Genomic DNA, 25,790 nt, shown 5'->3' with positions numbered 1-25,790 from the left:
AGTGATGGCCTCCTGGGGATAGGCGGAGGGTGGAAAAAAATTAATAGGGCATTTCCCATCCCTGTTTGTGTATTTCACAGTCCTGGAACGTGTTAGAATGTACAGTTATATTGTGATACAGAAGTTTGTCATGGGCAAGATTAGATTAATCCTAAAGACACAGGCAGTAGACATACATATTCATCAAAATAGGCATTAGATGTCGTCAAATACCTTATACTCTTAAATATTACAAGGTTTGATAGGATAACTGCATCATTATAAATATCTAGTGTGATTCTCCATCTTTAAACGGAGAAATGAAATAGTATCTACTGTATGCACACTTATGCAATTCCAGGCATGAGAACTATCACCTCCAGCATACAGCTATTTTAATTATAGCAGGTCAAGACATGTTATCTGAAAGGTATGAAAGGTCTGAAAGAAAACACCCGATGACTCACACAGGTCAATGTTTACAAAAGTTCAACAAGTGGCTGGCTCTCAGTACTTCAATATTAATGCCTACTCTTGCTCTGATAAAGACACAGGCAGTGTAGATTCAGATTTTCTACGGACCAGTTTGCAACCATTTAATTTTAGCTTCAAAAGCAAATGGGTGCACCAGCCCACATCAACACCCATTCTGGTCACTGTAATTGGGGGAGACAAACTAATATCACTACGCCACCATTGTACCATATTCTGTTGAAGGGCTCCAGTATACAGGAAAGTTCAGCTACAAAAATCTTGGACTTGTCCATTACCAAAGTGGTCGGTGGAAATAGGGAAAATAAATATCACCAAGAAAAAAAATCTTATGCCAACAACAATTGATCACACACTTTCTAGTTCAAGAGTTCAAATGTAAGGATTTCCGGTGGCAGCTATGAGGGAGTAAGTCGCACACTTGGTGGCTCCCGCTCCGGTTGGACTTTTGGACCTTTTCCCCCGACATTTTTGCGCTTTTAAGCGCTGGATTGGAAAGTAATAGCACTCAGGCATTGAATCCATACAGAGGTGTATGGAACTAAGAAGTAGGAAGGATCGCAAAAAGCTGAAGAAGTGGACAAGCAAGGGCAAAGGTGAGGCTGTGAGTGAAACCAATATGGCCAACATCCAGACCCGGGCACTGCCAGCTCAGCCGACAATGGAGCACATGTTGCAGGTTATGCAGGAGAACGTCCTAGCACTGAAAAGTGATCATTTGGAACTGCTCCAGAAATTGTTTGACCGAATGGAGAAAAGGCTGGATGCCCAGGCTGAGACGATCCAGGAGCTGGAGAAGACGGTGGAGGAGCAGGCAGACTTTCAAACGGTGGCGGACATGGAGATTCGAAGGTTGAGAGACAAACAGAAAAGGCTCCTGGAAAAGCTGGAGGACCTGAAGAACAGGTCTTGCCGGCAGAATTTAAGAATCATTGGCCTCCCGGAGGGGGCCAAGGGGCTGGATGCTGCCGCGTATGTGGCAGATATGTTCCAGAAGCTGCTGGGGAACGAGGTGTTTCCTCGCCCGCCGGAGGACGACAGGGCACATAGAGTGCAGGTAAGGCAGCCGCGGCGAGGGGGTCCCTCACGAGTGATGGTGGTCTGGTTCCACAGGTTCCTGGATAAGGAGCGGGTTCTTCAATGGGCCAAGAGCTCGCGGAGCTGTGCACTGGGACAATAGCACCCTGCGCGTTTACCAAGACCTGAGCACAGAGATGGCCAGAAGGAGGGCAGGCTATAGGCAAGTTTAAAAGATTTTATAAACGGTGCAATTTGGGCTGCTCTATCCGGCGTGACTGTGGGTTACGCATGAGGGCTATCTAGAGGGGATGGCAGGGAAGGTAGTGCAATGTTCCTCCTGCAGAATGTGTTGAGGTGAGGGACGCCGTCAGTGTCCCTGCTGATTTAATCTGTGGGAAGTGCACCCATCACCAGCTCCTCAGAAACCGCGTTAGGGAACTGGAGCTGGATCTGGATGAACTTCGGATCATTCGGGAGGCATAGATAGAAGCTTCAGGGATGTAGTTACTCCGAAGAATAAAGATAGATGGGTGACGGTGAGAGGGGCTGGGAGGAAGCAGGCAGTACAGGGATTCCCTGTGGTCGTTCCCCTTAGTAACAAGTATACCGCTTTGGATACTGTTGGGGACGACGACTTACTGGGGTAAGCCATGGGGTACAGGTCTCTGGCACAGAGTCTATCCGTGTTGCTCAGAAGGGAAGGGGGGAGAGGAGTAGAGCATTAGTCATTGGAGACTCCATAGTTAGGGGGATAGATAGGAGATGCTATGGGAACGAGAGAGACTCCGTTGGTGTGTTGCCTCCCAGGTGCCAGGGTGCGTGATGTCTCGGATTGTGTTTTCGGGATCCTTAAGGGGGAGGTGGAGCAGCCCCAAGTCGTGGTCCACATAGGTACCAACGACATAGGTAGGAAAAAGGGATAGGGATGTAAGGCAGGAATTCAGGGAGCTAGGGTGGAAACTTAGATCTAGGACAAGCAGAGTTATTATCTCTGGGTTGTTACCCCTGCCACGTGATAGCGAGATGAAGAATAGGGAGAGGAGTTGAACACGTGGCTACAGGGATGGTGCAGGAGGGAGGGTTTCAGATTTCTGGATAATTGGGGCTCATTCTGGGGTCGGTGGGACCTCGACAAACGGGATGGTCTACACCTGGACCAGAGGGGCACCAATATCCTGGGGGGAAATTTGCTAATGCTCTTCGGGAGGGTTTAAACTCGTTCAGCAGGGGCTTGGGAACCTGAATTGTAGCTCCAGTATACAGGAGGTTGAGAGTAGTGAGGTCATGAGTAAGTTTCAAAGTTGCAGGAGTGTACCGGCAGGAAGGAAGGTGGTTTAAAGTGTGTCTTCTTCAATGCCAGGAGCATCCGGAATAAGGTGGGTGAACATGCGGCATGGGTTGGTACCTGGGACTTCGATGTTGTGGCCATTTCGGAGACATGGATAGAGCAGGGACAGGAATGGTTGTTGCAGGTGCCGGGGTTTAGACATTTCAGTAAGCTCAGGGAAGGTGTAAAAGAGGGGGAGGGGTGGCATTGTTAGTCAAGGACAGTATTACGGTGGCAGAAAGGACGTTTGATGAGGACTCGTCTACTCAGGTAGTATGGGCTGAGGTTAGAAACAGGAAAGGAGAAGTCACCCTGTTAGGGGTTTTCTATAGGCCTCTGAAAAGTTCCAGAGATGTAGAAGAAAGGATTGCAAAGATGATTCTGGATAGGAGCGAAAGCAACAGGGTAATTGCTATGGGGGACTTTAACTTTCCAAATATTGACTGGAAACGCTATAGAACATAGAATACAGCGCAGTACAGGCCCTTCGAGTACTTTAGATGGGTCCTTTTTTGTCCAATGTGTGCAGGAGGGTTTCCTGACACAGTATGTAGATAGGCCAACGCGAGGCGAGGCCATATTGGATTTGGTACTGGGTAATAAACCAGGACAGGTGTTAGATTTGGAGGTAGGTGAGCACTTTGGTGATAGTGACCACAATTCGATTACGTTTACTTTAGCGATGGAAAGGGATAGGTATATACCGCAGGGCAAGAGTTATAGCTGGGGGAAAGGCAATTATGATGCGATGAGGGAAGACTTAGGATGCATCAGATGGAGAGGAAAACTGCAGAGGATGGGCACAATGGAAATGTGGAGCTTCTTCAAGGAACAGCTACTGCGTGTCCTTGATAAGTATGTACCTGTCAGGCAGGGAGGAAGTGGTCGAGCAAGGGAACCGTGGTTTACTAAAGCAGTCGAAACACTTGTCAAGAGGAAGAAGGAGGCTTTTGTAAAGATGAGACATGAAGGTTTAGTTAGGGCGCTCAAGAGTTACAAGTTAGCTAGGAAGGATCTAAAGAGAGAGCGAACAAGAGCCAGGAGGGGACATGAGAAGTCTTTAGGCAGGTAGGATCAAGGATAACCCTAAAGCTTTCTCTCGATATGTCAGGAATAAATGAATGACTAGGGTAAGAGTAGGGCCAGTCAAGGACAGTAGTAGGAAGTTGTGCTTGGAGTCCGAGGAGATAGGAGAGGTGCTAAATGAATATTTTTCGTCAGTATTCACACAGGAAAAAGTCAATGTTGTCGAGGTGAATACTGAGATTCAGGCTACTAGACTAGAAGGGCTTGAGGTTCATAAGGAGGAGGTGTTAGCAATGCTGGAAAGTGTGAAAATAGATAAGTCCCCTGGGCCGGATGAGATTTACCCTAGGATTCTCTGGGAAGCTAGGGAGGAGATTGCTGAGCCTTTGGCTTTGATCTTTAAGTCATCTTTGTCTACAGGAATAGTGCCAGAAGACTGGAGGATAGCAAATGTTGTCCCCTTGTTCAAGAAGGGGAGTAGAGACAACCCAGGTAACTATAGACCAGTGAGCCTTACTTCTGTTGTGGGCAAAATCTTGGAAAGGTTTATAAGAGATAGGATGTATAATCATCTGGAAAGGAATAATTTGATTAGAGATAGTCAACACGGTTTTGTGAAGGGTAGGTCGTGCCTCACAAACCTTATTGAGTTCTTTGAGAAGGTGACCAAACAGGTGGATGAGGGTAAAGCAGTTGATGTGGTGTATATGGATTTCAGTAAAGCGTTTGATAAGGTTCCCCACGGTAGGCTACTACAGAAAATACGGAGGCATGGGATTCAGGGTGATTTAGCAGTTTGAATCAGAAATTGGCTAGCTGGAAGAAGACAAAGGGTGGTGGTTGATGGGAAATGTTCAGACTGGAGTCCAGTTACTAGTGGTGTACCACAAGGATCTGTTTTGGGGCCACTGCTGTTTGTCATTTTTATAAATGACCTGGAGAGGGCGTAGAAGGATGGGTGAGTAAATTTGCAGATGACATTAAAGTTGGTGGAGTTGTGGACAGTGCGGAAGGATGTTACAAGTTACAGAGGGACATAGATAAGCTGCAGCGCTGGGCTGAGAGGTGGCAAATGGGGTTTAATGCATAAAAGTGTGAGGTGATTCATTTTGGAAGGAATAACAGGAAGACAGAGTACTGGGCTAATGGTAAGATTCTTGGCAGTGTGGATGAGCAGAGAGATCTCGGTGTCCATGTACATAGATCCCTGAAAGTTGCCACCCAGGTTGAGAGGGTTGTTAAGAAGGCGTACGGTGTGTTAGCTTTTATTGGTAGAGGGATTGAATTTCGGAGCCATGAGGTCATGTTGCAGCTGTACAAAATTCTGGTGCGGCCGCATTTGGAATATTGCGTGCAATTCTGGTCGCCGCATTATAGGAAGGATGTGGAAGCATTGGAAAGGGTGCAGAGGAGATTTACCAGAATGTTGCCTGGTATGGAGGGAAGATCTTATGAGGAAAGGCTGAGGGACTTGAGGCTGTTTTCGTTAGAGTGAAGAAGATTAAGAGGTGACTTAATTGAGGCATACAAGATGATCAGAGGATTGGATAGGGTGGACTGTGAGAGCCTTTTTCCTCGGATGGTGATGTCTAGCACGAGGGGACAAAGCTTTAAATTGAGGGGTGATAGATGTAAGACAGACGTCAGAGGTAGGTTCTTTACTCAGAGAGTAGAAAGGGCGTGGAATGCCCTGCCTGCAACAGTAGTGGACTCGCCAACACTAAGGTCATTCAAATGGTCATTGGATAGACATATGGATGACAAGGGAAGTGTAGATGGGCTTTAGAGTGGTTTCACAGGTGGGCGCAACATCGAGGGCTGAAGGGCCTGTACTGCGCTGTAATGTTCTATGTTCTTTGGGAGGGAAACCTGGTGGGGGACCTGGTAGGACTGAACAAGGTGTTTAGGGACTTCTATAGCAAGCTGTACACCTCGGAATCCCCCACGGGACCAGAGGGGATGAGGCGCTTTTTGGACGCACTGACCTTCCCAAGAGTAGGTAGGAGGTTGGTAGACGGGCTGGGGGCCCTGATCAGGACCAAAGAAGTACTGGGGGGGCCTGAAGGTCATGCAGTCGGGTAAAGCTCCGGGACCGGACGGATACCCGGTGGAGTTTTATAAAACGTTCTCCGAGATAGTGGGGCTAGTGCTGGTCAGGGTGTTCAACGAGGCAAGAAGCAGAGGAGTCTTACCCCCGACGATGTTGCAGGCCACTATCTCGCTTATATTGTAATGGGATAAAGACCCAGTGGCATGTGCGTCCTATCGGCCGATCTCTTTGATTGACGCAGGCGCTAAGTTACTGGCCAAGATCTTGGCATCTAGAATTGAGGACTGTGTACCGCACGTGATTGCGGAGGACCAAACCGGGTTCGTAAAGGGCAGGCAACTGGTGGCCAATCTAAGGAGGCTGCTCAATGTGATTATGATGCCCCCGGAGAGCAGGAAGGCAGAGGTAGTGGTAACAATGGATGCCGAAAAGGCTTTCGACCGGGTTGAGTGGGACTATTTATGGGAGGTGCTGGGACGTTTTGGGTTTGGGGTGGGATTCATTGACTGGGTTAGACTGCTATATCAGGCCCCAGAGGCTAGTGCGAGGACGAACAGGACGACATCTGACTATTTCAGACTGCACCGTGGGACTAGACAGGGATGCCCCCTCTCCCCACTGCTGTTTGCGCTGGCTATAGAGCTAGCTGGCAATTGCTCTGAGAGCTTCAAGGAACTGGAAAGCGCTGGTCGGGGGGGGGAGGGGGGGGGGGGGGGGGGGGGGGGGGGGCGGGACATAAAGTCTCGTTATATGCAAATGACCTGCAGTTATAAGTGTCAGACCCAATAACGGGGATGGACTGAATCATGGAAACCCTGAGGGAATTTGGGCGGCTCTCAGGATATAAATTGAACATGGCAAAGAGCGAGATGTAGGTAGTGCAGGCGAGACGTCAGGAGAGTAGGCTGAAGGGGCTGCCGTTCAGGCTGATAGGGGAAAGCTTCAGGTATTTAGGGATACAAGTAGCGCGAGACTGGGATAAGTTGCATAAGCTAAACTTGTCCCGGCAAGTGAAGGACGAGTTCCGGAGATGGGATGCGCTCCCGCTGTCATTGGCGGGGAGAGTGCAGACGGTGAAGATGTTGATTCTTCCGAGATTCTTGTTCATATTTCAGTGTCTCCCCATCTTCATCCCGCGGTCCTTCTTTAAGAGGCTCGATAAAATTATCCTGGGATTTGTTTGGGTGGGAAAGGCCCCACGGGTCAGGAAGGCGATGCTCCAGAGGAACCGAGGGGATGGGGAGCTGGCGTGGCTGAACTTTAGCAACTACTACTGGGCAGCTAACATAGCCATGGTAAGGAAATGGATGGTGGGTACAGGGTCGGTTTGGGAGCGGATGGAGGCTGCTTCGTGCAGGGGCACCAGTTTGGCAGCCTTGGTTACGGCGTCTATGCAGCCCCCGCCGGCACGATACTCCACCAGCCCTATAGTGGTGGCGGCTCTACGGATCTGGGGCCAGCGGAGGAGGCATATAGGGGAAGTGAGAGCATCGGGTTGGTCCCCAATCTGCGGTAACCACCGATTTGCCCCGGGGAATATGGATGGTGGGTTCCAATTGTGGCGGAGGGCGGGGATTGCGAGGATGGGATATCTGTTCCTGGAAGGGAGTTTCTCGAGCATTGGAGGAGAAGTTCGGGCTGGCGAGAGGGAATGATTTCAGGTACTTGCAGGTGCGGGATTTCATACGTAGATTGGTACCATCCTTCCCACGCCTCCCACCAAGTGGGATCCAGGGAAACAGGGTAGTTTCCAGAGGACAGGTGGGAGAGGGGAGAGTCTCAGACATTTGTAAAGAACTAATGGGAGCAGAGGAGGCACAGACCGAAGAACTGAAGCTTAAGTGGGAGGAGGAGATCGGGGGGTTAGTTGTTAGTAAAAAAAAAAAAAAGAGTTCAAATGTAAGATACCATTAATCTTGAATACGAGGGAGGATAAAGAAGGGGGAAAGTAGCTTTCCAGGCACTGGGGAGGAAAGATTAGGGAGGAACAAAAGGGGATCAAATAAGTCTTAAATATATATATTTATTTATTTTTAAATAAATTTAGTGTACCCAATCAATTTTTTCCAATTAAGGGGCAATTTAGCGTGGTCAATCCACCTACCTTGCACATCTTTGGGTTGTGGGAGTGAAACCCACGCAAACACGGGGAGACTGCAAACTCCACACGGACAGTGACCCAGAGCTGGGATCGAACCTGGGACCTCGGCGCCGTGAGACTGCAGTGCTACCAATGCGCCACCGTGCTGCCTGTTAAATATATTTATTACAAACAATATTCTTCATGAGAGAATTTCTGGATTGGAATTCATATTTTGAAAAAATAATGCTGTTGCTACTAAACTGATCAGCTGAAAGTTTCAAAACTAAAGTAGTTCTGTAAATAAAACATATTTTAGAAGATAACAGAGATTGAGGCACAGTAATGGTGAACTAGCATTCAAACATTGTGGCCATGATAGCATAATAGTTGTCAATAGTAATCCAGAGACCCGAGTTAATGATCCAAAGGCATGAGTTCAAATCCTTTCACTGGGTTAAAGTCAGTTAATAAAATAAATCTTGAATAAAAATATAGCATCAGTAATGGTGAACATAAAACTGCAGGATTGTCGTACCAATGCACCTGGCTCCTTTAGGGAAGAAAATCTGGCGCCCTTCTCTGGTGTGGCCTATTTATGACTCTAGATTCAAAGCGATATGGTTGACTCTTATCTGCCATCAGAAACAGCCCAGCAAACCACTCAGTTGTACCAAACTGCTATGAAATTAAGAATAAAACTGCACCACCCAGCATCAGCCCAGTCAATCCTGGAAAGTCCTCTTCACCGTGTCAGATGGTGAGAAAACCAACACAAGGGAAACGCCTTCCTGACCTCATCCTCTCCAAACTATCCGTCATAGATGCATCCATAACGATGACATAATTGGTAGGAGTGCCCGCTACAGGACACCCTCCATTGTGTTATGCGGCATTACTATCATGCTAAATGGGATAGATTCAAAACATATCTGGCAGCTCAAATCAGGTGGTGCTGGGGGCCATCAGCAGCAGCAATGTATTCCTCCACAATTTATTTTTGATTTTGAGTACCCAATTCTTTTTTTCCTCCAATTCAGGGGCAAATTAGTGTGGCCAATCCACCTAGCTTGCACATCTTTGGGTTGTGGGGGTGAGACCCACGCAAACACAGGGAGAATATGCAAACTCCACACGGACAGTGACCCGGGGCTGGGATCGAACACAGCGGTGCCTGGCAGCATATCCCCCAATTAGAACACTGGCTCAAAGTGGAATGTAGCAGAACATACCTGCAGCAGCAGAGGTGTATCTAAAATGAATTGCCAACCTGTTGAAGTTGCAGCACATGACCGACTCCCTGCATGCCAAATACTAGAAACAATTTGCTATAGACAGGATAATGTGCACCAACAATTAGTTTATCATGCCAAACCTCTGCAGTCCTACTGCACCCAGTCGTGAATGGTGGGGGACAATTAAACAACAAATAGGGGGAGGCTCCATGAACAGTCCCATCTTCAATGGAGACAGAGCCCAACACAAGTTCAAAAGACAAGGGCGAAACATTTGTCAAGTGCCACGCGAATGCTCCATCTTGGTCTTAGCCTGAGGTGCCCACTGCCACAGAAGAACTCCTTAGTCAATTTGATTCACTCCACATGATATCAAAAATCAGCCAAATGCACACAATACTGCAAAAGCTAGGGGCACTGACAATATCTAGGCAATACTGCTAAAGAAAAGGTACACAAGCTGTTGACTCTAGCCAAATTGTTCTGGTACAGCAAAAGCATTGGCATCTACCCAACAATGTGTTGGGTTCCAAAAGAGTCATGTTGGACTCAAAACATTAACTTAGTTCCTCTCTCAACTGGTGTTAGCACATCTGCTGAGTTTTTCCAACACTTTGTTTTAATTTCAGGTCTCTGGCATCCACAAATCATTGCTTTTATTACAATAATGTGGAAAATTGCTCAGGTATGTCCTCCCCACAAAAAACAGGAAACATCCAATCCTGCTAATTTCTGCCCCATTAGCCTCAATCAGCAAAGTGATGAAAGGTGTTGTCAACAGTGCTATTAAGTAGCATTAAGTGGCTCCAAGAAAGCACAACAGTGCCTATACGGCCTCAGGAAACTAAGTAACTTCAGCATGTCCACACTGACTCTTACCACCTTTTACAGATGCACCATAGAAATGAAAGCATCCTATCTGGTTGCATCACAGCCTGGTATGGCAACTGTTCGGCCCATGACCGCAGAAAACTTCAGAGAGTCATGAACACAGCCCAGTCCATCACACAAACCCGCCACCCATCCATTGACTCGGTCTACACCACTCATTGCCTTGGGAAAGAGGTTAGCATAATCAAAGACCACTCTTTCCTGGCTTACTCACTCTTCCAACTTTTTCCACCGGGCAGAAGATACAAAAGTCTGAGGACACACGCAAACAGATTCAAAAGCAGCTTCTTCCTCGCTGTTACCAGATTCCTAACAGACCCTCTTATGGACTGACCTGATTAATACTACACTCCTGTATGCTTCACCCGATGCCGGTGTCTATGTATCTACATTGTATACCTTGTGTTGCCCTATTATGTATTTTCTTTTCATGTACTAAATGATCTGTTTGAGCTGCTCGCAGAAAAATACTTTTCACTGTACCTCAGTACACGTGACAATAAACAAATCCAATCCAATCCAAATTTACACACTTAACCTGCTCATTGATGCTCAGTTTGGGTTCCACAGAGCTACTTGGCTCGAGAGCCTATTACAGGCTTGGTCCAAACATGGACAAAATAACTTAGTTGAGATAAGCATAGCTGTCATAGAGCCATAGAGTTTAATGGCACAGAAAGAGGTCTTTCAGTCTATCGTGTATGCGCTAGCCATCAAAAACCTATCCATTCTAATCGCATTTTCCAGCACTTTGTCCATTTCTAAATGCTTCTTAAATGCTTTGAGAGTTTCCCGCATCTTTTCCTACGGTGAGTTCCAGATTCCCATCACCCCCTGGGTGAAAACATTTTTCCTCAAATCCCCTCTAAATCTCCTGCTCCTCACCTCAAATCTATGCCCCCTGGTTATTGACCCCTGTACTAAGGAGAGATGTTTCTCCCCATCTGTCCCTCATGATTTTGTACACCTCAGTCAGTCCCCTCTCAGCCTTTTTCTTAACCACTAAGGAAAACAACCCCAGCCTAACCAGCCTTGCTTCATCCTCAATGTCATAGCAACCTTTGATCCGAATATGGCATCAAGAAAACCAAGCAAAATTGAAGTCAATAAGAATCAGGGGTGTGGTGGCTCAAGGCATTGGTGGAGGTGTCCCGTATTTAACAAAGGGGTTTATTGATGAAAGGCAAAGGCAGTTAAAGGAGCAGACAAGGTAAGCGGCCATTTTCCGTTATCACTGAACCTGAAGACTATTTCCCAAATGTGGCCACCTTAACCTGGTTTTGATAATTATTTGCTCGATTTAGCTCATAACGTTACTTAAAATTGGATTTTGCGTGGGAAAAGAGGTGCCTCAGAGGTCAGATAAACATAGTTTTGAGGGCCCAGGGTTAGCTTAATGTAAAATTATGTGTGGTCAGTCATCCGTATGCTTAAATATCAGTATTTTATAGTCCTATTTTTCTCTCTAAATTTAGAGTACCCAATTCTTTTTTTTTCCAATTAAGGGGCAATTTAGCGTGGCCAATCAAACTATTCTGCACACAGAAAGTGTTGCTGGAGCGCAGTAGGGAGGGAGAGTGGGTTGGCGCTGCCAAACTTCTGCAATTACTACTGGGCGGCTAATATAGCCATGATTAGGAAGTGGGTAGTGGGGGAGGGGTCGGCATGGGAGCGGATGGAGGCGGCGTCATGTAAAGACACCAGTCTGGGAGCATTGGTAACGGCACCTCTGCCGTTCTCGCCAGCCCAATACTCCACAAGTCCGTAGGTAGTGGCGGCTCTGAGTATCTGGGGGCAGTGGAGGAGGTATAAGAGAGTGGAGGGAGCATCGATTTGAACCCCGATTTATTTATTTATTTATTTTTAAAAATATGTTTTATTGAAATTTTTTTCCCAAACAACAATTTTTCCCCTCTTACAAAGCAAACGCAACAATAACAATTGGACCCCGATTTATAACAACCACAGGTTTGTACCGGGTGGTAGGCTAGATGGCGGGTTCCGGAGTTGGCAGAGGGCAGGAATTAGAAGGATGGGAGATCTATTTATAGATGGGAGCTTTCCCATTTTGAAAGCTTTGGAGGATAAATTTAAATTGCCAGCAGGGAATGGTTTTAGGTACTTGCAGGTGCGCGACTTCCTGAGAAAACAGGTGCCGGCCTTTCCGCTGCTGCCGCCACGGGGGATACAGGATAGAGTACTTTCCAGTACCTGGGTGGGAGAGGGGCATGTATCGGATATTTACCAGGAGGAAACTCCAGTGGAGGAGCTGAAGGGCAAGTGGGAGAATGAGCTAGGAGGAGAGATAGCGGTGGATGCCCTAAGCAGGGTTAATACCTCCTCATCGTGCGCCAGGCTTAGCCTGATACAATTTAAGGTAGTCCACCTGGCACACATGACAGTGGCTAGGATGAGCAAGTTTTTCGGGGTAGGGGATAGGTGCGCGGGAAGCCCAGCAAATCATGTCCACATGTTTTGGGCATGCCCGAAGTTTAGAGGGTTTTGGCACGGTTTTGCTAAGGCAATGTCCACGGTGCTAAAAACACAGGTGGTGCCGAGTCCGGAGGTAGCGATCTTTGGAGTGTCGGAAGATCCGGGAGTTCAGGGGGCGAAAGAGGCCGACATCCTGGCCTTTGCCTCCCTGGTAGCCCGGAGATGGATCTTATTAATGTGGAGGGACTCAAAGCCCCTGTGTGCAGAGACCTAGGTTAGTGACATGGCTGGGTTTCTCAGTCTTGAGAATATAAAGTTTGCCTTAAGAGGGTCAATGTTAGGCTTCTCCCGAAGGTGGCAGCCGTTTGTCGACTTTCTCGGGGAAAATTAAAAATGTCAGCAGATGCAGTATTCCAAGGGGAGGGGGGCTGATTGTTGTTGTATGGTTGAGGTGTGTGAAGATTGGGCTGGGAGGAGGAAATGTTTATTTTACCATGTTGATGTCATTGTTTTTGTTACTGTTATAAAAATTTTCAAATACCTTAATAAAATATTATTAAAAAAACAAACTACTCTGCACATCTTTGGGTTGTGGGGACGAGTCCCACGCAAACACGGGGAGAATGTGAAAATTCCATACGGACAGTGACCCGGGGCCGGGATTGAACTTGGGTCCTCGGCACCGTGAGGCAGCAGTGCTAACCACTGAGCCACCATTCTGTCAATTTTATAGTCTTTCTTGTTGTGTGTTTCTTTCTATTTCTTTTAAATTGATAACTATTCTTTATTAATTGTTCAAGTAACAGACAGAGGACATTATAATAGGTTTTAATACTTCAGATCCCTAGTCAACACTGCCCAGGGACCTATTCCCAGAGCCCCGCACAAACTCCCCATTGGCCGGGGTTTGCACGCTCCCACGGGGTTGGCCCTGGGCCAGTCATGTGGTGCTTGGAACCCGCCCCCTTAAAGGGGCTACGCTACCACAAGGGAGAAACCTCTCCAATGGTTATTCAAGCTTACCTAGCACAAAAAAAGATGGCCATCATTGTTGCTGTTTAAGATCAATCATTTCAGTCCCAGGAGTTCTTCATGCAAGGGCTTAGGCCCAACATCATCAGCTGCTTCATCAATGATCAGCAAAGGGACAAAAGTGAGGATGTCCACTGTTGTTTGCAGTCTCCAGTTCCACTCAATTTCTCATAGCATGATGCAGTTAGTGTTTGACGAGGAGAAGATCAGCTGCATGGGAATATCATCAGCTGCAAGTTACCCTCGAAGTCACAGTTATATTGCCTTTACTTCCTCATTGCTGGGTCAAAGTTTTGCAATTTCTTACCTAACAGCATTGTGGAAGTACCTTCAACACAAGGGGCTAGATTCTCCGTTTTAGGAACTATGTCGCCCACGCCATCGTAAAAACTGTGGCCTTTCACTCCACTTATTCATAGCTCTGCAGGGGGCTAGCAGGGACCTGTCGGGAAGCTTGCAGCTTTAGCTGCAGATACGGGCCCCTGCACTTACAGGTAAGAGGCCATGCATATGCACGCCGGCGTCGCACCGTGCTCCATGGCGGACTCAGACTGCGGAGCTGGACCTCCTAAATAATGCCCCCGATTGCCCGACCCTGACCAACCGCCCCAAAATAGCCCGGTCCCGTATGAGGCCTCCCTTCTCTCTCTCCCCCCCCCCTCCCCGCCCCCCGGTCCTCCGATCGGCCCGCCCCGACCATGGCGGCCGTGGACTGAGTCCGCAGCCACCACGCGAGTTTCCCGAATGGCAGGACCACATTAGATCTATGACGTTGGGACTTCAGCCGGTCGAGGGCGGAGAATGGCGGGGCGGGCCTCCAGCAATGGCCGCAGGTAGCCGATATGCGGCGGCGTGCTCAGAGAATCGGGGAACCGGCGGCAGTCCCGATTCCATACGCGGAAGTGGATTCTCCGCCCCAGCACCAGACGCGATTTTGGCGTCAGTGTGCGGAGAGTCGAGCCCAAGGACTGTCAATGCTTCAAGAAAGTGCCTTACTACCACCTTCTCAAGGGCAATTAAGGGTGGGCAACAAATGTTGGACTTGCTGAGATATCTACACCTCATGAATGAATTTAAAAACAACTAATTGTAACTCCTTCTTAAGCGCATCTCTTTTATCAAGCTTTTCATCACCCTTCCTAATATCTCCTTCTTTGGCTTGGAATTGATTATTGTCCGATTATGTTTTTGTAACTTCAGGTGTTCTCTACATTAAACAAGTTTTATAAATTTAAGTTGTTCTTCCATTGAATAATTTTGATCTTTCAGCTTCATGCTCTAAAGAGGAGTTTCTGGTGCCCAGGTTTCATTCCTTTGGAGAAAACAACTGAATAGTTTGGCCATTTCACATTGCAGTGGGTCTGCAGTCACATCTAGGCTACACTGAGTAGGGTGGCAGATTTTCTTCCCTAAAGGAAACCAGATGGGTTTTTAACCACAATCAAAAGTTTTACGGTCACTGTTACTGAGACTAGTTGTTAATTCCAGACTTATTAATTAATTGATGGGATTTGAACCTGCATCCCCAGAGCATTAGCCTAGGCTTCTGGATAATCCAGTGACATTACCACCACCTTCTACATATATTTGGCAATATATTGCCAATACTTCATCTGGATCAAAATCCTACATCAGCCTCCTTAACACTACTGAGGGATGCTTTCTCCACACGAACTGCAGCAGTTCAAGGTGGCAGCTTCCCAAGATTAATTAGGAATGGACAACAAATGCTGGCCTTGCCAATGACCAATCTTCCCTCCAAGATGCGTAGCAATTCATAATTTCCTGTGCAGGCCAAGCCACAAGCCAGTCCTTTTAAGTTATCAAAACAGAAGTAGGATGCTAGTGACATTCCCCATCTCATGAGCAAATAAAATTTAAAAGAATTGTAAAATGCAATTTTTTTAAAATTGAGATTCTTTCACAATTGCCACACTTGGGAGTACTCTACACAGTTCTGGTCCATGTTATAAAAAGGATATAGAGACATTAGAAAAGGGGAAAAAAGATTCATAAGGATGAACCGAGACAAACGTGTACCATGAAAGGCTGGGGCTCTTCTCTCTAGAACTAAGAAGGTGGCGAGGCCTTTAAAATCATATTAAAAGCTTGATAGATATGGAGAAAAGATTTCATTATCGCTGAAAGTCATATAAAGATATTTATGAATATACACAATAAGAATTCAGGAGAAACTTCTTCACCCGAACAGTGATATGATGTGGAGTGTTTCAACTTAATAAAGGCAAGTAGCATCGATACATTTAAGAGAAAGTTAGATAAGCACATGAAGGAAAAAGGAATAGAAGGATATGCTGAAAGAGTGAGGTAAATTATGTTGGGAGGAGGCTTGCACACAGCATAAATACCAGCATAGACTAAGTAGGTAGGGTGGCCTATTTCTGTGCTGTATACTTGATGTAACAATATAACCATACAATCTCCTTCTTAAAAAAACACATTGTTAACCTCCAGTCTTCTATATAAATATCTCTTTCCCTTTACTAGTCCATTCTTCACCTTTCTAAAATCTGCATTAAATTCTAGTGCCCAAGATTTATAGGAATTGATTTGTCTGACAATATACCATTGACAGAACTATGGAATATAAGACCATAAGACATAGGAGCAGAATTAGGCCACTCGGCCCATTGAGTCTGCTCTGCCATTCAATCACGGCTGATATTTTTCGCATCCCCATTCTTTTGCCTTCTCCCCAAAACCCCTGTTCCCCTTATTAATCAAGAACCTATCTATCTCTGTCTTAAAGGCACTCAGTGATTTGGCCTCCACAGCCATCTGCGGCAAACAATTCCACAGATTCACCGCCCTCTGGCTGAAGAGATTCCTCCTCATCTCTGTTTTGAAAGATCGTTCCTTTAGTCTGAGATTGTGTCCTCTGGTTCTAGTTTTTGCTACAAGTGGAAACATCACCTCCACGTCCACTCTATCCAGGCCTCACAGTATCCTGTAAGTTTCAATAAGATCCCCCGTCATCCTTCTAAACTTCACCGAGTACAGACCCAGAGTCCTCAACCATTCCTCATATGACAAGCTCTTCATTCCAGGGGTCATTCTTGTGAACTTCCTCTGGACCCTTTCCAACATGAACACACCTAACCAAAGAGAAAAGTAGAATGACATAAAGTTGCCACCAAAATTAGAACATTTTTTCAAATGATGCTCAGCCGTTTTAAGGAGTGTTTTTAAAATTTGGCTTTTTATTTTCCCTCACAAAATTTAGTCATGGTTTTCATCAAAAACAATTTAAGGGGGTTCTGCAACTACTATATATCATAAACCATAATTTCAAACATTTATATTCATTTTTTTGGGGCAGCACGGTAGCCTTGTGGATAGCACACTTGCTTCACAGCTCCAGGGTCCCAGGTTCGATTCCGGCTTTGGTCACTGTCTGTGTGGAGTCTGCACATCCTCCCCGTGTGTGCGTGGGTTTCCTCCGGGTGCTCCGGTTTCCTCCCACAGTCCAAAGATGTGCAGGTTAGGTGGATTGGCCATGATAAATTGCCCTTCGTGTCCAAAATTGCCCTTAGTGTTGGGTGGGGTTACTGGGTTATGGGGATAGGGTGGAGGTGTTGACCTTGGGTAGGGTGCTCTTTCCAAGAGCCGGTGCAGACTCGATGGGCCGAATGGCCTCCTTCTGCATTGTAAATTCTATGAAACTAATTGCACACCACCACTCTCCAAACAAAACCAGAAGCAAACAAACATTTTTATAAATTCAAATTGCTGCGTATTTGTGTGGTGCATGAAAAGAGAACTAAAACCATTATACAAATGGCTATTTCTTCCATAACAGTGGGAAAATTCACCATTTAAGGTACAAAGCTATCTTTCACTCTTCATTCTTTTTTCTTTTAATTCAATGTCATTATGAGAATGGTTACCTTTTTAAAATAGCAATTAAACAATGGAGGGTCATGTATTTCTGAACAATTTTTGAGCACCTCCTATATCGACATCTGGGGCAGGATTCTCCGTTTTAGCGGCAGAGTGTTGGCGCCGTCGTAAACACCGGAGCGTTTTACGACGGCGTCATCTGGCCGCTAGGAGCAGTGATCCCCCAACCCACAGGAGGCCACCACGATGCTGGAATGCCTCACGCAGCTCCAGTTGGCGATACTTACGACTGCAGGTCCACGCATGCCCTTCACGGCCGGCGCGGGTTTGCGCACGCGCGCCACGGCCGTCTCCGTGCCGGCCCCCACGCGACATTCAATCATGGCTGATATTTTTCCCCCTTCAGGAGCCCGGCGCGGAGGAACATAGGACCCCGGAAAGAGTCCGCCCACTAATCGGTAGCCCCCAATCACGGGCCTGGCCACCATGAAGGCCCCCCCGTAGTTGGATCCCCCCTCCCCACACCAGGACGGCCTCCACGGCCAGAAAGCCGAGGTCCCGCCGGGTAGGACCACACGCGAACGATGCCGGCGGGACCTGGCCCGTCGAGCGCGGAGAATCGCCGGGGGCGCTTTTAGCGACCCCTGACCGGCACCGCGGCGACTGTGCCGTCGCGATTGCCATTGATTCTCTGGTCGCCGGAGAATCGGCGGCCCGGCGCCAGAGCGCCGTGGCAGGATTCGCGCCCCTCCTCCCCCCACCCGGCTGTTCTCCGACTCGCCGCAGGATCAGAGATTCCCGCCCCTGGCCTCTGAAATCAAACGTAAAATTAATAGTGGCATTCACAATGGGGGACAAAATATAGACTTCTATGGAGATCTGCAAAATTGGCTTTAGATACCAATGATAAAGGAATCTTTTGGAGATTTATTTCACATAGCAAATACAACTAGCTTGTACATTAAACATAGAATTACAGAGTATATGGCACAGAAACAGACCATTCTTCTCAACCAATCCATTCCGATGTTTATTTGTCACTGAAACATTCTCTCATCCAACTCATCAGCAAAACCCTCTACTCCCTTCTCACTCAATTGCATACCTAGCTTCATTTAAGATTGTTCATCTCAACAACTCCGTGTATAGAGTGCAGCATTTTCACCATTCTCCTGGTAAAGGCACTCCTTCTGAACTCCCAAACTGATTTCTTTATGTTTATCTTACATTGATGGTCGCTAGATTTGCTCTTCCCCAGAAGTAGAAACTTTTACCTTTCAGTGGAAACATAGTCTTGGCATCATTAATACTATAACACAGAACTTGCCTGTTTGAAGAGAATGCAAAAAAAATATAGGTAGATTCCTTTGGAGTCAAGGTGGATCGAAGAGGATATTCATAGCAATAGCGGTTCGGAAACAAGTCTAGCTGAATACTTGAGCCAGGCAGTTACAATGGCATTGTTGATAATTAATCAACCAGGCTCACCAATGGAACCTATCCTTAGTCTAAAGCCCTAAAAAGTAACCTACTCTGGTAAACTGTATAATTTTAGCTGATTAAAATTTAAGTTATCTCCATGCACAGATGATCTCCCAATGTTTTGGGACTGCTAACCTGCATTTAACACTCCTCACTAAGTTAAGTGAGAAATGAAAATTGTCCTACAGGAACAGAATATAACCTCCATATTGGACATACATTTCTAAATGTCTTGCATTAAAAGAGTCAAACATAGTGATAGATTGCCTCATTTGTCAACAGCGTTCCAAAAAATGAATATAAACAAGATTTGATTAATCAGTTATCTATCACTTTTTAAGGATTAAGATAAACCTGCTTCTGGGAAATATGATAAGACAACCAGCTAACGGGCAATCAGACCATTAATTATTAGTGTCAAAACTCAATTTAATTATTACTCATTACCACTATGCATCAGCCACAGAGGAGGCAAAGAAAACTCAACCATACTTTCCATTGCTTAGGCAATTTTCATAGGGAACTGCTCACCTTTGCTCACTTCCAGTGGACAAGGAATGAAATGACGGCATCATGGATATACCCTAATAGACTGTGTGGTAAACCAGTCAAGTGCATGGACTGTAAAAATGGCCAATGCTATCTATTTAAAAAAAATACATCGACAGTAATTTGAATAATAGAAGAAAAATGCATTTATGCTAAAACACCAATCTCCGCATAAGCAAACAGATCAATAAATAGTTTGTAGGAAACATCCTACCTGATCGGAGTTGTTTAATTCGACCATTGCTGTTGCTGGTGTCCACTGGCAGGAAGTCCTTAAACCATGTGATTTCAGGGTCTGGGTTCCCACTGGCAGCACAGAGCATTGTTGCTGTGCGGGTCCGTTCCACCACCTTGAGTTGTGGGCCCATGTTAATGGTAGGGAATCCATGAGGCAGCTGTTCCTCTGTTAAAACACAAGTGATAGAGTTAACTTCAGAATTTTTTGTAATGTTACCTCTTGGGCCATCCAACATCTTTTGGGTAAAAATATTGTCACCTTTCAGACTCTTGAGTTTCCTCCCTTTCAAGTAATTTTTCCCACCCTCCACTTCCTATTCATATCAATCACGATTCCACTGCCTTCCTTCTCATTACCTTTCTAGCATCCGAGGCTTGAAAGTACCTTGGATAAGTTTTTTTTTATTAAATATTTTATTGAAAATTTTTGGTCAACCAACACAGTACATTGTGCATCCTTTACACAATATTATAACAACACAAATAACAATGACCTATTTTATAAACAAAAAATGAATAAATAATAAATAGCAAAAATGAAAACTAGCCCTAATTGGCAACTGCCTTGTCACAAGTAACACTCTCCAAAAATATAATTTAACAGTCCAATATATAATTATCTGTAGCAACGACCTATACATACTATACAGTATATATTAACAACCCTGAGAGTCCTTCTGGTTCCTACCCCCCCCCCCCCCCGATCCTGGGCTGCTGCTGCTGCCTTCTTTTTTCCATTCCATCTATCTTTCTGCGAGGTATTCGACGAACGGTTGCCACCGCCTGGTGAACCCTTGAGCCGACCCCCTTAGGACGAACTTAATCCGCTCTAGCTTTATAAACCCCGCCATGTCATTTATCCAGGTCTCCACCCCCGGGGGCTTGGCTTCTTTCCACATTAGCAATATCCTGCGCCGGGCTACTAGGGACGCAAAGGCCAAAACATCGGCCTCTCTCGCCTCCTGCACTCCCGGCTCTTGTGCAACCCCAAATATAGCTAACACCCAGCTTGGTTCGACCCGGACTCCTACTACTTTTGAAAGCACCTTTGTCACCCCCATCCAAAACCCCTGTAGTGCCAGACATGACCAAAACATATGGGTATGATTCGCTGGGCTTCTCGAGCACCTCGCACACCTATCCTCCACCCCAAAAAATTTACTGAGCCGTGCTCCAGTCATATGCGCCCTGTGTAATACCTTAAACTGAATCAGGCTTAGCCTGGCACACGAGGACGACGAGTTTACCCTGCTTAGGGCATCTGCCCACAGCCCCTCCTCGATCTCCTCCCCCAGCTCTTCTTCCCATTTCCCTTTTAGTTCATCTACCATAGTCTCCCCTTCGTCCCTCATTTCCCTATATATATCTGACACCTTACCATCCCCCACCCATGTCTTTGAGATCACTCTGTCCTGCACCTCTTGTGTCGGGAGCTGCGGGAATTCCCTCACCTGTTGACTCGCAAAAGCCCTCAGTTGCATATACCTGAATGCATTCCCTTGGGGCAACCCATATTTCTCGGTCAGCGCTCCCAGACTCGCAAACTTCCCATCCACAAACAGATCTTTCAGTTGCGTTATTCCTGCTCTTTGCCACATTCCATATCCCCCATCCATTCCCCCCGGGGCAAACCTATGGTTGTTTCTTATCGGGGACCCCCCCAAGGCTCCAGTCTTTCCTCTATGCCGTCTCCACTGTCCCCAAATCTTCAGTGTAGCCACCACCACCGGGCTTGTGGTGTAGTTCCTTGGTGAGAACGGCAATGGGGCTGTCACCATAGCCTGTAGGCTAGTCCCCCTACAGGACGCCCTCTCTAATCTCTTCCACGCCGCTCCCTCCTCCTCTCCCATCCACTTACTCACCATTGAAATATTAGCGGCCCAATAATACTCACTTAGGCTCGGTAGTGCCAGCCCCCCCCTATCCCTGCTACGCTGTAAGAATCCCTTCCTCACTCTCGGGGTCTTCCCGGCCCACACAAAACCCATGATGCTCTTTTCAATCCTTTTAAAAAAAGCCTTCGTGATCACCACCGGGAGGCACTGAAACACAAAGAGGAATCTCGGGAGGACCACCATCTTAACCGCCTGCACCCTCCCTGCCATTGACAGGGATACCATATCCCATCTCTTGAAATCCTCCTCCATCTGTTCCACCAACCGCGTTAAATTTAACCTATGCAATGTGCCCCAATTCTTAGCTATCTGGATCCCCAGGTAACGAAAGTCCCTTGTTACCTTCCTCAACGGTAGGTCCTCTATTTCTCTACTCTGCTCCCCTGGATGCACCACAAACAACTCACTTTTCCCCATGTTCAATTTATACCCTGAAAAATCCCCAAACTCCCCAAGTATCCGCATTATTTCTGGCATCCCCTCCGCCGGGTCCGCCACGTATAGTAGCAAATCGTCCGCATACAAAGATACCCGGTGCTCTTCTCCTCCCCTAAGTACTCCCCTCCACTTCTTGGAACCCCTCAACGCTATCGCCAGGGGCTCAATCGCCAGTGCAAACAATAATGGGGACAGAGGGCATCCCTGCCTTGTCCCTCTATGGAGCCGAAAATATGCAGATCCCCGTCCATTCGTGACCACGCTCGCCACTGGGGCCCTATACAACAGCTGCACCCATCTAACATACCCCTCTCCAAAACCAAATCTCCTCAACACCTCCCACAAATAATCCCACTCCACTCTATCAAATGCTTTCTCGGCATCCATCGCCACTACTATCTCCGTTTCTCCCTCTGGTGTGGCCAACATCATTACCCCTAACAACCTCCGTATATTTGTGTTCAGCTGTCTCCCCTTCACAAACCCAGTTTGGTCCTCGTGGACCACCCCCGGGACACATTCCTCTATTCTCATTGCCATTACCTTGGCCAGGACCTTGGCATCTACATTTAGGAGGGAAATAGGTCTATAGGACCCGCATTGTAGCGGGTCCTTTTCCTTCTTTAAGAGAAGCGATATCGTTGCTTCAGACATAGTCGGGGGCAGTTGTCCCCTTTCCTTTGCCTCATTAAAAGTCCTCGTCAGTACCGGGGCGAGCAAGTCCACATATTTTCTATAGAATTTGACTGGGAATCCATCCGGTCCCGGGGCCTTTCCCGCCTGCATGCTCCTAATTCCTTTCACCACTTCTTCTACCTCGATCTGTGCTCCCAGTCCCACCCTTTCCTGCTCTTCCACCTTGGGGAATTCCAGCCGATCCAAGAAGCCCATCATTCTCTCCCTCCCATCCGGGGGTTGAGCTTCATATAATTTTTTATAAAATGTCTTGAACACTCCATTCACTCTCTCCGCTCCCCGCTCCATCTCTCCTACCTCATCCCGCACTCCTCCTATTTCCCTCGCTGCTCCCCTTTTCCTCAATTGGTGTGCCAGCAACCTGCTCGCCTTCTCCCCATATTCGTACTGTACACCCTGTGCCTTCCTCCATTGTGCCTCTGCAGTGCCTGTAGTCAGCAAGTCAAATTCTACATGTAGCCTTTGCCTTTCCCTGTACAGTCCCTCCTCCGGTGCTTCCGCATATTGTCTGTCCACCCTCAAAAGTTCTTGCAGCAACCGCTCCCGTTCCTTACTCTCCTGCTTCCCTTTATGTGCCCTTATTGATATCAGCTCCCCTCTAACCACCGCCTTCAACGCCTCCCAGACCACTCCCACCTGGACCTCCCCATTATCATTGAGTTCCAAGTACTTTTCAATGCACCCCCTCACCCTTAGACACACCCCCTCATCTGCCATTAGTCCCATGTCCATTCTCCAGGGTGGGCGCCCTCCTGTTTCCTCCCCTATCTCCAAGTCCACCCAGTGTGGAGCGTGATCCGAAATGGCTATAGCCGTATACTCCGTTCCCCTCACCTTCGGGATCAATGCCCTACCCAGCACAAAAAAGTCTATTCGCGAGTAGACTTTATGGACATAGGAGAAAAACGAGAACTCCTTACTCCTAGGTCTGCTAAATCTCCACGGGTCTACACCTCCCATCTGCTCCATAAAATCTTTAAGTACCTTGGCTGCTGCCATTCTCCTTCCAGTCCTGGACTTCGACCTATCCAGCCCTGGTTCCAACACCGTATTAAAATCTCCCCCCATTATCAGCTTTCCCATCTCTAGGTCCGGAATGCGTCCTAGCATCCGCCTCATAAAATTGGCATCATCCCAGTTCGGGGCATATACGTTTACCAAAACCACCGTCTCCCCCTGTAGTTTGCCACTCACCATCACGTATCTGCCCCCGTTATCCGCCACTATAGTCTTTGCCTCGAACATTACCCGCTTCCCCACTAATATAGCCACCCCCCTGTTTTTCGCATCTAGCCCCGAATGGAACACCTGCCCCACCCATCCTTTGCGTAGCCTAACCTGGTCTATCAGTTTCAGGTGCGTTTCCTGTAACATAACCACATCTGCCTTAAGTTTCTTAAGGTGTGCGAGTACCCGTGCCCTCTTTATCGGCCCGTTCAGCACTCTCACGTTCCACGTGATCAGCCGAGTTGGGGGGCTTCCTACCCCCCCCCCCTTGTCGATTAGCCATCCCCTTTTTCCAGCTCCTCACCCGGTTCCCACGCAGCTGTATCTCCCCCAGGCGGTGCCCCCCCGCCCATCCTCTCCCATACCAGCTCCCCCCTCTCCCCAGCAGCAGCAACCCAGTAATTCCCCCCTCCCACCCGCCCCGCTAGATCCCCCGCTAGCGTAATTACTCCCCCCATGTTGCTCCCAGAAGTCAGCAAACTCTGGCTTCCCCCCGTGACCTCGGCTCGCACCGTGCGACGCCCCCTCCTTCCTGCTGCTCTATTCCCGCCATGATTATCATAGCGCGGGAACCAAGCCCGCGCTTCTCCCTTGGCCCCGCCCCCAATGGCCAACGCCCCATCTCCTCCACCTCCCCTCCTCCCCCCATCACCACCTGTGGGACAGAGAAAAGTTACCACATCGCAGGATTAGTACATAAAACCCCTCTTTGCCCCCCACATTCGCCCCACCACTTTGTTCGAACGTTCTTTTTAATAACGCGCTCATTCCAGTTTTTCTTCCACAATAAAAGTCCACGCTTCATCCGCCGTCTCAAAGTAGTGGTGCCTCCCTCGATATGTGACCCACAGTCTTGCCGGTTGCAGCATTCCAAATTTTATCTTCTTTTTATGAAGCACCGCCTTGGCCCGATTAAAGCTCGCCCTCCTTCTCGCCACCTCCGCACTCCAGTCTTGATAAACGCGGATCACCGCGTTCTCCCATTTACTGCTCCGAGTTTTCTTCGCCCATCTAAGGACCATTTCTCTATCCTTAAAACGGAGGAATCTCACCACTATGGCTCTGGGAATTTCTCCTGCTCTCGGTCCTCGCGCCATCACTCGGTATGCTCCCTCCACCTCCAACGGACCCGCCGGGGCCTCCGCTCCCATTTACGAGTGCAGCATCGTGCTCACATATGCCCCGACGTCCGCTCCCTCTACACCTTCATGAAGACCAAGAATCCTCAGGTTGTTCCTCCTTGCGTTGTTTTCCAGTGCCTCCAACCTTTCCACACATCGTTTCTGATGTGCCTCCTGCGTCTCCGTCTTCACCACCAGGCCCTGTATATCGTCCTCATTCTCGGCTGCCTTTGCCTTCACGACCCGAAGCTCCCGCTCCTGGGTCTTTTGTTCCTCCTTTAGCCCTTCGATCGCCTGTAGTATCGGGGCCAACAGCTCTTTCTTCATTTCCTTTTTGATCTCTTCCACACAGCATTTCAAGAACTCTTGTTGTTCAGGGCCCCATGTTAAACTGCCACCTTCCGACGCCATCTTGGTTTTTGCTTGCCTTCCTTGCCGCTGTTCTAAAGGATCCACTGCAATCTGGCCACTCTCTCCTCCTTTTTCCATCCGTATCCAGGGGGGATTCCCTTCTGGTTTACCGCAGTGTTTTTAGCCGTCAAAATTGCCGTTGGGGCTCCTATCAAGAGCCCAAAAGTCCGTTTCACAGGGAGCTGCCGAAACGTGCGACTCAGCTGGTCATCGCCGCACCCGGAAGTCGTACCTTGGATAAGTTGACAGTTAGGCCTCTGTTCTGGTCATTCACTGAAAATCCCATCACAGGTCCTTGTCCTCAGTAA

At 47.6% G+C, this 25,790-nt stretch overlaps 1 protein-coding gene across 10 annotated transcripts in view; it reads right to left on the bottom strand.

The window, feature by feature from the left end:
* Positions 1-25,790, bottom strand: part of ptprfa (protein tyrosine phosphatase receptor type Fa) — a 662,508-nt gene that overhangs the window by 286,738 nt on the left and 349,980 nt on the right. For all 10 annotated transcript variants that reach the window (XM_072510632.1, XM_072510637.1, XM_072510639.1 and 7 more), the window contains exon 5: positions 19,672-19,860. In XM_072510632.1, coding sequence (XP_072366733.1) covers positions 19,672-19,860 — 189 coding nt within the window. The remainder of the gene's footprint in view (positions 1-19,671; positions 19,861-25,790) is intronic.

The sequence above is a fragment of the Scyliorhinus torazame genome, chromosome 7 (assembly GCF_047496885.1).
Source record: "Scyliorhinus torazame isolate Kashiwa2021f chromosome 7, sScyTor2.1, whole genome shotgun sequence".
In the NCBI taxonomy this organism is placed as follows: Eukaryota; Metazoa; Chordata; class Chondrichthyes; order Carcharhiniformes; family Scyliorhinidae; genus Scyliorhinus; species Scyliorhinus torazame.
The sequence above is the reverse complement of the archived record's forward strand: the minus strand, read 5'-3'. Positions and strand labels throughout refer to the sequence as shown.